The following is a 13,310-nucleotide window of genomic DNA, read 5'->3' as shown; positions in this document are numbered from 1 at the left end:
TCGCTAACCAGGTTGGGGTGTTCCAATGTAGCATGGATATGGTACCTTAAAGAAGCTTACCTTCAATAGAATTGAGAAGCTTTACCTACAACAAGTGAGTTTTTAGAACCTATTACAACCACGGGAAAACACATTCACAAGCTTATAATTTACAATCAATGCCATGGAAACTTGACCTGACCCATAAAAGTCACACACAATTTAAGGAAAACAAAACTACCAAAATCACACTAGATTGATCATAGGGGCTTAAAGTGTGTCGACCGTGATGCCACTTAGTGTATCATGAGTCTTCGTTGAACGCCTAGAATTGTATCCCTTTGAGTTGTAATCCGACGATTGTCTCGACAACATATCCTCCATCATGCTCACCACATTGTGCATTGATGGTCGTTGATTTGGTTCACTAATCAATACACAATCCTTTGCTATTTGCAACAACTGTTCCATCTTGTCGACATTATGACCCCTCGTTAGTACCATGTCAAAAAGCTCAACCTTAGGTTCCTTGCATACAATTGGACCGACCCAGTCAGAGAAGTGGACCCCTTCCTTATCTAATGAGGCATGGTTTGGTATTTTTCCAGTTAGAAGCTCCAATAACAAAACCCCAAAGCTATACACATCAGATTTGAATGTAAATTCTCGTGACTCGAGAACTTCAGGGGCCCAATAACCGGTGACCCGATGGGTCAGGGAACGTGACCTATGAAAAAGAGTGTTGAGACCGTATTCAGACAACGAAACTTCATTTTCATTTTCTTTTTGGAGGAAGATGTTTGATGATGTGATGTTTCCGTGAACAATGTCTTCGACTACATGTAAGTATGCCAACCCCTTAGCGGTACTTAGTGCAACTTGCATACGATGGTCCCAGTTAAATTGTGTTTGGCTTGAACCAACACTTCCTGCAAAACAATCACTTGCACCACTTTAATTAATGTATACAACTATACATATCATTTATACATCCCGTACATTCTTCACATGGTGTTGACGATAATTTACACTAAAGGCCAATATAGTCAGAACGCCATGCACATGCCAAAGAACATGCACATGCACGTGACATGTCATTTCCCCCATCTTTTTAACCAACCATATCTTTTTATGCAGTATTATTTTAAAAATAAATTATATGATAACAACGAGCATTCTTTTATCTTCCAAACGAGTATGTTATCACTATATAAAAATAAAAATAAAACGTGTTAACTGAGTTTTTTTAATTCATGGTGTTTAAGTATGTTCTATGGTATTTTAGAATAAGGTAAACACACCATAAAAACGTCCTAAAAACAATAGAGATTATGATCGTCAAAATCTTCCACAAAGACGTCATGTAGGAACAAAAACACCACGAAATTCCAATTCATAAAAAAAACATCATAATGACAATACGACCATAAACCTGCAGGTTTCAAAACGCCATACACATGGTGTCTAGTTGATAAAAAACCATCAAATATGAAATTTAAAAACCGCGCCAGAAATATCTCAAAGCACCACAGCTTGTCCAGTTTAAAATGCCATAAACATGCATCTAAAACACCATACCTACAGGTTTTAAAATAGTATAAACCTATTGTCCAGTTTAAAAAATGATGAAAAAAGCAGTTTAAAAACACTAAAATAACAGCTGATTCTAGAACACCACAAACTTGTCCAATTTAAAAACATGTTAAACCTGTAGTTCTAAAACACCATAAACCTGTAGATTCTACTACACTATAAACTTGTTGCCAAGTTTAAAAAGCGCCATGAAATTTACCCATGAAAAATGCAGTTTAAAAATACCATAAAAATACTCAGGATTAAAACACCAAAACATGTCCAGTTTAAAAACGTCATAAACCTGCGGTTTTAAACCACCATAAACCTGCACTTCTAAAACACCATAAACTTGTAGTGCAGTCTAAAAAACGCTTGAAAAACATACCAATAACAAATGTAGTTTAAAAACACCATAAAAATACCAGTTCAAAACACCACAAATCTACCCAGTTTAAAAAAGGGAAATTGGCTTGTAATAATCTCACCTAGACCTTATTGGCCATTAATAATCCCACCTCAGAATATTCTCCCCACCAGTCCCACCTTTCACCTATTTTTCCTACCATGGTCCCCCGTTAAAAAAAACTTAACGGGGTTAAGCTTTTTTCCAAATTACAAACATATTTTTAGGGCTTTTGATCAGAACGATGATACGAGTCTATTGATGTAAACTTACTTCGAAATGGTGCTCCAAGTGACTTAATTTTGGTTAATTGGGAATTTAAACACCCGGATTGAAGCGTCGTTTTCATCGTTCGGAGCACCGTTTCGAGGAAAGTTTTACATCAATGAACTCGTATCGTCGTTCTAATCAAAAGCTCTAAAAATTTGTTTGTAATTTGGAAAAAAAGATTAATTCTGTTATGTTTTTTTAACGGGGGACCAATGAAGGAAAAAATAGGTGAAAGGTGGGACTGGTGGGGGGAATATTCTCAAGTGGGATTATTAATGACAAATAAGGTCTAGGTGAGATTATTACAGGCTAATTTCCCTTTGAAAAACCATAAAATATCCGGTGAATACAACACCTACTTCACATCTTTTAAAAAATAAATATATCAATAGTACACTTGTTTAAACTATGAAAAAAATGTTTAACTTTATAGTGATTTAAAGAATAATTACCTATTAAAAAATTACGGATTTTTTAAAAATATGGGGAAATAAGATGTGATTAGCTTGTGTATCATTTTTGTTTGAATCTTCCCATTCCACCCCTCCTAATATTTTTAAAGTTCTGGGTATTTACAAAAATGATACCGTGTATATATATATATATATATATATATATATATATATATATATATATATATATATACATATATATATATACATATATATATACATATATATATATATATATATATATATATATATATATATATATATATATGGGAAGGTTCATTTGAGAAGAAATTTAATGTGAGAAAAAAAAGAAGAAAGGGCATAATGGTAAAACATTAAATAGTTTGTAACTCCTCCCATTAATTATGTTATCTCTAATTAATAAAACAAAAAACATTTTATCATACACATTTCAAAATGTATCCTACATGTATCTTACACTTATCGAAATTTACCCTACGCATATCTAAATTTATCATACACATTTGTGAATTTATCCTACACATATACTAAAATTTATCCTACACATATCGAAAATTGTTGTTCACCCTAAATAATTTTATCTTGAAAGAGTATATTTATAAGTGAGTTTCAAGTTTAATTAGTTACTAATTAGTTACAATTAGAAATTTACCTATATGCCCTTATTAATAACATTAAATGTACATATTAAATGAAGTAAATGGAGCATTTTCTATTGGTTTAAAACTTATTCTTTTTATTCTTACAAAAAATTTCTTCTCATTTGAACCTTCCACTATATATATATATATATATATATATATATATATATATATATATATATATATATATATATATATATATATATATAGGGGACCGCTAAAATGAAAACCACCTCCAGTGAGAACCACTTTCTAGCCTTTAGATGAAGAAGATGGATGGATGAGATTGAAAGTAACAAAAACTAATATTAAATAGATTTTGTCTTATTATGTCTTTAATATTTTAAGAGAAAAATGCCTGGATAGTCCCTGTGTTTCGCCTTTTTTCACCTATAGTCCCCAACTTTCTAAAACTACCTGTATAGTCCCCAACTTTTCAATTTTCGTTCACGGATAGTCCCTAGGCCTAACATCAGTTAGTTTTCTCAGTTAACAGGAAGTGAAATGACAAAAATAACCTTACTATAAAACAAAATAACTTAACCTATTAAATAGATTTATGTATTTGTGGGACCCACTCTTTTATAAAAAAAAAACAAAATAACAACCCCACCCCACCCTACCCCACTCTTTAAAAAAAATTTGGCCACTAAAAGTAGCGATTTGAGTATAAAAAATATTAAAAAAATTAGATTTTTTGTATTTTTTTAGGTTTTTTGGGGGTTTAGTTTTTAGCATTTTAGCTTGGGGGGGGGGGGGTTTAGGTTTTTGGGGGGTGGGGTATGGTTGTTATTTTGTTTTTTTATAAAAGAGTGGGTCCCACAAATAAATAAATCTATTTAATAGGTTAAGTTATTTTGTTTTATTTTATAGTAAGGGTATTTTTGTCATTTCACATCATGTTAACTGAGAAAACTTGATGTTAGGCCTAGGGACTATCCGGGAACGAAAATTGAAAAGTTGAGGACTATACAGGTAGTTTTAGAAAGTTGGGGACTATAGGTGAAAAAAGGCGAAACCACAGGGACTATCCGGGCATTTTTCTCTTAAAATATTAAAGACATAATAAGACAAAATCTATTTAATATTAGTTTTTGTTACTTTCAATCTCATCCATCCATCTTCTTCATCTAAAGGCTAGAAAGTGGTTCTCTCAGTTCTTACAACTGAAGGTGGTTTTCATTTTAGCGGTCCCCTATATATATATATATATATAGTGGAAGATTCAGAAGAAATTTTTTGTAAGAATAAAAATAATAAGTTTTAAACCAATAGAAATGCTCCATTTACTTCATTTAATATGTACATTTAATGTTATTAATAAGGGCATATAGGTAAATTTCTAATTGTAACTAATTAAACTTGAAACTCACTTTTAAATATACTCTTTCAAGATAAAATTATTTAGGGTGAACAACAATTTTCGATATGTGTAGGATAAATTTTAGTATATGTGTAGGATATATTCTTAAATGTGTATGATAAATTTAGATATGCGTAGGGTAAATTTCGATAAGTGTAAGATACATGTGGGATACATTTTGAAATGTGTAGGATAAAATGTTTTTTGTTTTATTAAGGGAAATTGGCCTGTAATAATCCCACCTAGACCTTATTGGCCATTAATAATCACATCTCAGAATATTCCCCCCACCAGTCCCACCTTTCACCTATTTTTCATACAATGGTCCCCCGTTAAAAAAACTTAACGGAGTTAAACTTTTTTCCAAATTACAAACAGATTCTTTAAGGCTTTGATTAGAACGACGACACGAGTCCATTGATGTAAAACTTGTCTCGAAACGGTGCTCCAAACGATGAAAACGACGCTTCAATTCAGGTGCTTAAATTTCCAATTAACCAAAATCATGTCACTTGGAGCACCATTTCGAAGTAAGTTTTACATCAATGGACTCGTATCATCGCTCTGATCAAAAGCCCTAAAAATCTGTTTGTAATTTGGAAAAAAGCTTAACTCCGTTAAGTTTTTTTAACGGGGGACCATTGTAGAAAAAATAGGTGAAAGGTGGGACTAGTGGGGGGAATATTCTGAGGTGGGATTATTAATGACCAATTAGGTCTAGATGAGATTATTACAGGCCAATTCCCCTTTTATTAATTAGAGATAACATAATTAATGGGAGGAGTTACAAACTATTTAATGTTTTACCATTATGCCCTTTCTTCTTTTTTCTCACATTAAATTTCTTCTCAAATGAAAAGATATATAGTTCATTTGAGAAGAAAAACAATAAAGGGTACAATTGTAAAACATTAAATAGTTTTTCTCTTATCTCATTTATTATTATTTTTGGCTAATTAATTAGTCATAAAGAGTATCATCCTACACACTAAAATTTTTGCCTAGACACATCAAAATTTATCCTACACGTTTTTGAAATTTATCCTACACATACTGAAATTTATCCTACACAACTCGTAATTCATCCTACACACCTCATAATTTATCCTACACTTTAAATTAATTTTTTTTCTTCTTTGAAAAGATATATATTTTTTTAAATAAGTTACAAATTTAATTTAGTGAGCTATTAAAAAGGAAGACTAAGAATTAATGATCTATCTAATTTTACCAATATACCCTTACACCCATATTAAATACAAAAATTAAATGAAGTAAAATGAAGCATTATTATTGGTTGAAGTTTGTTCTTTTTTATTCTTAAAAAAAAATTATTCTCATTTGAACCTTCCACTATATATATATATATATATATATATATACATATATATATATATATATATACATATATATATATATATATATATATATATATATATATATATGTGTGTGTGTGTGTGTGTGTGTGTCTAATAGTGAACACCAAAAAAGTAGGGAATTGAGGAACTATGCTTTTAACTTGTTAAAAAATTAACGTAACATGTTAAAAATCATTTAAAAAAAACAATTTCGAAACTTTTTCATATAAATACATGTAGTCGCCTTTCTAATAAAAAATTCAAAAACTAAAAAAAATATCTTAAAGAAAGAGTAAAAATGTTTAAAAAATTACAAAAATATCTTTTGGAATAGCTTTTAGACATCTTTAGCATTTTAAATTTAATTTTTACGATATATTTAACATGTTACATTCATTGTTCCTCAGTTCCCACTTTTTTAGTTGTGGGAACTTCGAGAACTCAACAAAAAAAGGATTTTTCAAAATATTATTTTTACTAAAAATACTAAAAAAAAACTTTTCCAAATAAAAAAAAATAAATTGTATGATTTACACTAGCATAAAAACCCTTTAGAGTGGGATAAATGTTGATGTCAGCAGTTTTCTCATATTGATATAAAAGGCGTAAAACACTGCTTGATAATTATTTTTACATGGGTGTTTGTAACATGTTCGGTTGTGCAAAAAAAGTAGTGGTAAAACTCACACGGTAAGTAGGAGTTTCCAAATTCTCGTAACTCAAAAGAGTTTTATTTTGATCTCAGTTGTGTATATACATATATGGTGAATTAAAGGGAGAAATCTCATGTGAGTTACAAATACTCTGAAAACTGAATGTATGGATATCAGATACACTTTTTAAGAGTAGAGAGAGGAGAGAGAATGTGTTACATTTTTCAGCTGTTTATATTTTTTCTAACTTCATATATTACACTTTTTTTATTGGTTTTGGCAGCAGTGTTTTAGATTATATGAAGTGGATGGATTCTAAAACTTGTAATTTACAGCAAGATTTTGTAATGCGCGTAAAAAATATGTTATTTTTTTACAGCGAGATTTTTATGTGACAGTTGTAATTGTCACATTTTTTTGTGTCAGAAGAGACAGAAGAGAGAAAGTATAAAGTTGTTACAGCTTTTTTCAGTTACATTATCTGAAAAAGCACATTTTTTGTACCAGGTTAATATCAACCGTTAACTAGGTGTTTTTTAAGCTGTGCAATTTTGTGGTGTTTTTTTTTTTTTTTTAATTTATATGTTTTGTTATGGCGTTTTTTTAAGTGTGCAATTCTATGGCGTGTTATGATGTTTTTTTTAAATGTGCAATTATATGGCGTGTTTATGGCATTTTTTGAAATTGTATAAGTCTATGGTTTGTTTATGACGTTTCTTGAAACTGTACAATTATATGATGTGTTTATGTTCTGTTTTATGGCGTTTTTTAAAACTGTACATGTTTGTGGCTTTTTTTTTTTTTTTTGAAACTATGCAATTCGCTGGTGTTTTATGGCTTTTTTTCATGGTGTTTTTTAAACCGAAAATTTTTAGTGTTTAAGAATTGCAGGTTTATGGTGTTTTAGAACTGTAAGTTTATAGTGGTTTTAAAACGACATGTGTATGGTGTTTTAGAACTACAGATTTATGATGTTTTCTGGGTTTAGGGTGTTTTTAGAACTGCCAGTTATTGTGTTTTAGAACTAGAAGTTTATAGTGCTTTTAAACAACATAATCTTTATTGATTTTATGGCGTTTTTTATGAACCGGGAATTTGAGGAGTTTTTGTTCATATGTGATGTCTTTGTTGAAGATTTTTCCACAGTAATCTCTATTGTTTTTATGGTGTTTTGATAAAACATACTTAAAACCATGAATTAAAAAAAAACTCAAGTAACATGTAATTTTTTTAATTATATATAGTAATAGTATATTCGTTTTAAAGATAAAAAACGATCATTGTTTTGGTGTAATTTTATAAAAAGAATACTACCGCATAAAAAGTTACGAGTATTTAAAATAAGATAGGGGAAACGTCATGTAACTTGCATATGCATGTTCTTTGGCATGTGAGTGGCATGATTATAGGTTTTTGATACTATTGCCCTTAGTATAAATTAGCACTAGAATCTCATGTCAAAACGAAATCTCTTCCTATACTATGTGTGTGTGCTTTTTTGATATTTTATGTCTCAAAACACTAGAAAACATGTATGTTACATGCCCTAAATGTTTTTAAAAAAACAAGTTCATTACATAGGGCTTCCTTAACTTTCTGGTTAAAAGTGGGTTTCTTGTGTTTATATTAGAACTACGAGAACTACTTTCCGCACAAGTTTGGCCACCATTTTTTTGCACAAATGTAGATGAAAATGTTATAAACACATATGTAAAAACAAAAAAAAAAAAAAAAAATGTCGAGTCGATAGTTAGGCCTATTGTAAATTTTGTATACGCCTAATATAAATTTTGTTTACGACCATGTAATTTTTTTACATCCTATGTATATTTTGCATGCGACATTTTTTTATTTTACTTTTTTTTTGGAGCAAAGTGATTTTTTTTCAAGATTCTTGAGAATTATTTAAAAAAAAAGCTTTTGAAAAATCTAGTTCTCATATATATATATATATAGGGGAAGGTTCATTTGAGAAGAAAATTTAATTGAGAAGAAAAAGAACAAAGGGTAATTTTGTAAAACATTAACTAGTTTTTCACTTATCTCATTTATTATCATTTTTGACTAACTAATTAGTCATAAAGGCTAGTATCTTCCACACTAACTTATTTTTGCCTACACACATCAAAAGTTATCTTACAAATTTCGAAATTCACCCTACACCTTAAAATTTATCTTACACAACTCGTAATGTATCTTACACAACTCGTAATTTATCCTACACTTTAAATTATTTTATTTCATTTTTTTGAAAAAATACATATATTGAAGATAAGTTACAAAAAAATTAATGTAATTAGCTATTAAAGAGAAATACTACAAATTAATGACATATGTATATTTACCAATGTACCCTTATTGTAACATTAAATACTTATATTAAATGAAGTGAAATAAAGTATTCTTATTGGTTGAAATTTCTTCTTTTTTCTTCTTACAAAAAATTTCTTCTCATTTGAACTCTCCACTATATATATATATATATTTAAACGGCCAACAAACTCAATCCCGAGTACTCTCGGGGCACCCACTGGACAAACGGAGTACTCCGAGAGTAACCCGAGTCCACCACCAACTCCGGGGAAAACCCGGTAACCCACCCGCCCGTAGGCACGACGGTGAAATTACCGATAAAACCCGTTTGGCTCAAGGAACCAACCCAGGTTTCCCTGGGTCTCCTATCATTGCCAACCAATGCCTCACTCTGCAACAAGTGGGAGTCGAACCTGCATCTATCAAAAGAAATGCAAGCCCTCCACCACTTGATCTAGAGATCATTGGCAATATATATATATATATATATATATATATATATATATATATATATATATATATATATATATATATATATATATATATATATATAGAGGGAGCCGCTAGAATGAAAACCACCTCGAGTTGTAAGAACCGCGAGAACTACACCCCACGGAGCGCCGTTCGCCATGATTTTTTTTACAAGTAGATGTGTGTATTATAAACACAGCCGTAAAAAATCATGGCGAACGGCGCTCCGTGGGGTGTAGTTTTTTACACCACAAGTTTGGTGAAAAAAAAAAGAAAAAAAATTAAAAACGCCAAACTTGTGGTGTATAAAACTACACCCCACGGAGCGCCGTTCGCCATGATTTTTTACGGCCGTGTTTATAATGCACACATCTACTTGTAAAAAAAAATCGCGGCGAACGGCGCTCCGTGGGGTGTAGTTCTCTCGGTTCTTACAACTCGGGGTGGTTCTCATTCTAGCAGCCCCCTATATATATATATATATATATATATATATATATATATATATATATATATATATTAATCTTTGTCTTTAGTCTTTGTTTTATCTTTGATATATCATAAATGAAAATATCTATGGACACACTTACTTACTTTATGGTGTCTTCTCCCCTTATTTTTCCATCTCTATTCTATTATAACTATTTATTTTATTTATTCAGCTTATTAATAAGCATTTAATATTTTATTAATTCATCGTTTAAATTTTCTAACTTAATAATAATAAATAAATAAATAAATAAATAAATAAATAAGTAAATAAATAAAATTTTATAATAAGTAAATAGGAATAAAACTTAATTTTTGAAGACATATGTTGATGACTATATGTATTAACTGAGTACATTATAATTATTTAACTTTTATTATACACGAATTTATTTAGTCTATGCAATAAACATTTTTTTATTTGTCAGATATAACTTTTTTATTACTTAGTATATAAAATTACATTTTATCAATCCGCTCCACACGGGGTTCTAACCTAGTGTATGCATATGTATAAATAAGGCTGGGAAGCCGGAATTTTCCCTTTTTTTCCATAATTTCTTTTATTATTTACGTAAAAAAATTAAAATGCTAAATTTTAGATTTTTATTAGTTATAATATAATATTTTTTATAACTTTTGACCCGCTTAGTGGTAACTTTAACCTCTTAGTTTTTGTTTAAAAATTATTTGTTTTAAGTTACAACAAGAATTCAAATTATGATTTAATTATTAATTGACATTAAGAGAGAAAGTCGATGAAAAGGTGTTTTGTATGTAACAATTCCCTTTTCCTACATTATCTTCAACTTTCATGGTTCATGTTATTCAAAGATTTTCCAGTATATACCACAAGACTTACTACCTCCAGTATACACCACAAGACTTACTACCGAGTATTGTAAACGTGGTGAAAATTGAGGTCAAGATTTATCTAGGTTTGGGTTTAATATAAGGCTACTAATTTTAAACGCGGACCTGTTAATGCAACACGAAATAACACATTCTTAACAGGTTTTTTGTTTGGGTTAAACATGTTCCGTGTCTTAAACGTGTCCGTGTCTTAAATAGGTGGACACGTTTAAGACACCATAAAATCCATGTCTAAACAATCATAAACACGATACACCAATTTGACTTGTCAACATCGTAAACTTCATATACACCTTTTACGAAGTAGACTACAATTTACAAATGTAAACAACTGTTTACAGATTGTCAGTGGTATAAACTCCCTAAGACCATGCGTAGTGGACATGATTCACTCTTGGGCTTTTTGCGTCATGTGGCAGCAAAGTCAGCAATGGTGCATTATTAGGTGTTTTCTAAAATGGGTGCAGTGGAGATGTGTACATTCTGTGACATTATGTCTGTAATAAAATTAAATAATAAAACATCAAAAAAAATTGATTGGTTTTATAAAAATGGAAATGAATCTGATTGGTCAAACCCTTGCCCCTTTAGCGTTATTTAAAACACACCAGACCAAACAAATTGGCCAAACACGCCCACGGGGGCGGAGGGGAGGGCGTTTTCGGGCGGTATTCGGGGCAAAAACCGCACACTACGTTCGGTCTAAGACCATGTGTTACCACCTCACACCCCAGGTGAGGTGACATGTTTTTTTGGCATGAAACCAGCGTGTTATACCATCTATTTGGGGCGAAACACGCTGGGAATGGATGGGCATGAGTCCTCTTCACTGCATGGAAAAGAGAGAATTTGATGGACCCCATTCCCATCAACCAATAATGCTATCTTCTTTTAAAAAAATAGAATTTTATATTCTTTTTATGATGTGAAAACTTGTAAAATCATTAAACACTAAAAGTGAAAACAAGCCGGTAGATCTCCTGTCTATGGGTGTATGAATCCAGAAGCCATTAGAGATGAAGATTCTCATCATGTATGCTGTGAGAAATCAAAATGCAGTGACAAATAATAATTAGAGATGAAGACATTACCATGAAGACGAGCTAATAAGCTACCAGCGGGCATGTAATCATAAACAAGCAATTTCTCAACACTTGAAAAACTACAAAAAGCTCTTAACGGAACCACATATTTGTTCTTTATCTTCCCCAAAACATCCATTTTTATTTTGAACTCCTCCTCCTCCATCACAACATTTTTCAATATTTTCACAACCACCGTCTTATTCTTTCCCACGAGCATCTGTGAGAATAAAATTAAGGAGTATATGAATTAGTTGTTCTAAAAAACAAATTGATACAAGTAAATTTAAAAGGTGTGTGAGTTAATTGTTTAATAAAAACCTGTTTGTACGACGTCCCAAGACTCCCTTCCCCCAAAACCTCAGCAGTTGTTTTCAACAAATCATCCAAATCAAAAACATCATCCTCAAATGTCACTAGCTTCTTTTCCTCCATTAGTTTGGATGGTGGTATGATACGCTGATACATCATCTTCCCTACAGACCCAAAGAGAATTAGTAACAGTGAAAACATAATCTCTTCACATCCTATATAAGTATTAGGGTTTATTATGTAATTAGTTAATAGTTAGATAGATAGTTAGAAATATTATTAAGTGGCGGTTATGAAGTTGAAGGACCAAAGTTGACAAGATGGAAGTTAGAAACTTCCCTCAATAACCGAATAGGTGTGTCTCTACACACACACCCATTCCAATCGGCATCAAGGCAAGAACAAAGGGACGCGACTGTTGATCATGCGGACGACATCAACACACCTCTTCAAGATTCAATCTCAACCACACATCCAAGAGACACGACCTTTCACGAAGAGACGCGTCTATTCACTCGTACCCGTAGGAAACTATAAATAGGGATAGATTGATTTCATTTGTAACTTACATTCACAAACACTCTCACATTCATTCACTTGTACATATTCACGATTTGTATTTATTCAATCAAGGTTAGTTTGTGTTTATTTCGTTCATTGTGATATTCGTTGTTCGTTAAGAAGATTCTGGGCAACAGTGGTATCAGAGCCTAGGGCTCAAATTCGTTTCGGAAAACAATCATCAGGCGGGTGGTTGAATTCCCTGACAATTCTGATCACGCAGGAGGCGTCGATTAGGTTGTTTTTGTTAAGTTTTAACATCAATCGCATCAAGCGGGTACGATTGTTGTTCGTTCGTTAATCGTTCATCAGGAGGGTGTTCGATTTCTATCTGATCATCACTGAGGGTGTTTGGATTCTGAGTTTTTTTGTTAATTCAAATCACGGCAAGAGGCTACGGTTCGAATTAAAGAAGACGGAAGCAAATCTGAGAAGTTTGTATTCCGGTTTAAGGTTTGAAGAAGCAATCGCAAATCTGAGAAGTTTGGGTTGTTTGAAGTTTGCAAAAGACACAAAATCTGAGAAGTTTTGTG

The 13,310-nt window shown here is 31.4% G+C and overlaps 1 protein-coding gene across 1 annotated transcript; it reads right to left on the bottom strand.

Annotated features, from left to right (window-relative positions):
- Positions 1-249: 249 nt before the first annotated feature.
- LOC110883546 (probable inactive receptor kinase At2g26730) lies at positions 250-12,339 on the bottom strand. The gene is made up of 3 exons (XM_022131268.2): positions 12,226-12,339; positions 11,914-12,124; positions 250-908 (listed from the first exon to the last, which is right to left on the bottom strand). The coding sequence occupies exons 1-3, from the start codon at positions 12,337-12,339 to the stop codon at positions 250-252; spliced, it is 984 nt and encodes a 327-aa protein (XP_021986960.1).
- Between the last annotated feature and the right edge of the window lie 971 nt (positions 12,340-13,310).

This window comes from Helianthus annuus, chromosome 10, assembly GCF_002127325.2.
Source record: "Helianthus annuus cultivar XRQ/B chromosome 10, HanXRQr2.0-SUNRISE, whole genome shotgun sequence".
NCBI lineage: Eukaryota > Viridiplantae > Streptophyta > Magnoliopsida > Asterales > Asteraceae > Helianthus > Helianthus annuus.
Note: the sequence above shows the minus strand (reverse complement) of the source record. Positions and strands in the feature narration are given on the sequence as shown.

Coding starts and splice junctions, on each gene's coding strand:
- LOC110883546 (XM_022131268.2), bottom strand. CDS start 12,339: ATGGAGGAAAAGAAGCTAGTGACATTTGAGGATGATGTTTTTGATTTG. Junction 12,125..12,225: donor TTGGGACGTCGTACAAACAG/GTTTTTATTAAA, acceptor TTATTCTCACAG/ATGCTCGTGGGAAAGAATAA. Junction 909..11,913: donor CTTATTAGCTCGTCTTCATG/GTAATGTCTTCA, acceptor ATTGTTTTGCAG/GAAGTGTTGGTTCAAGCCAA.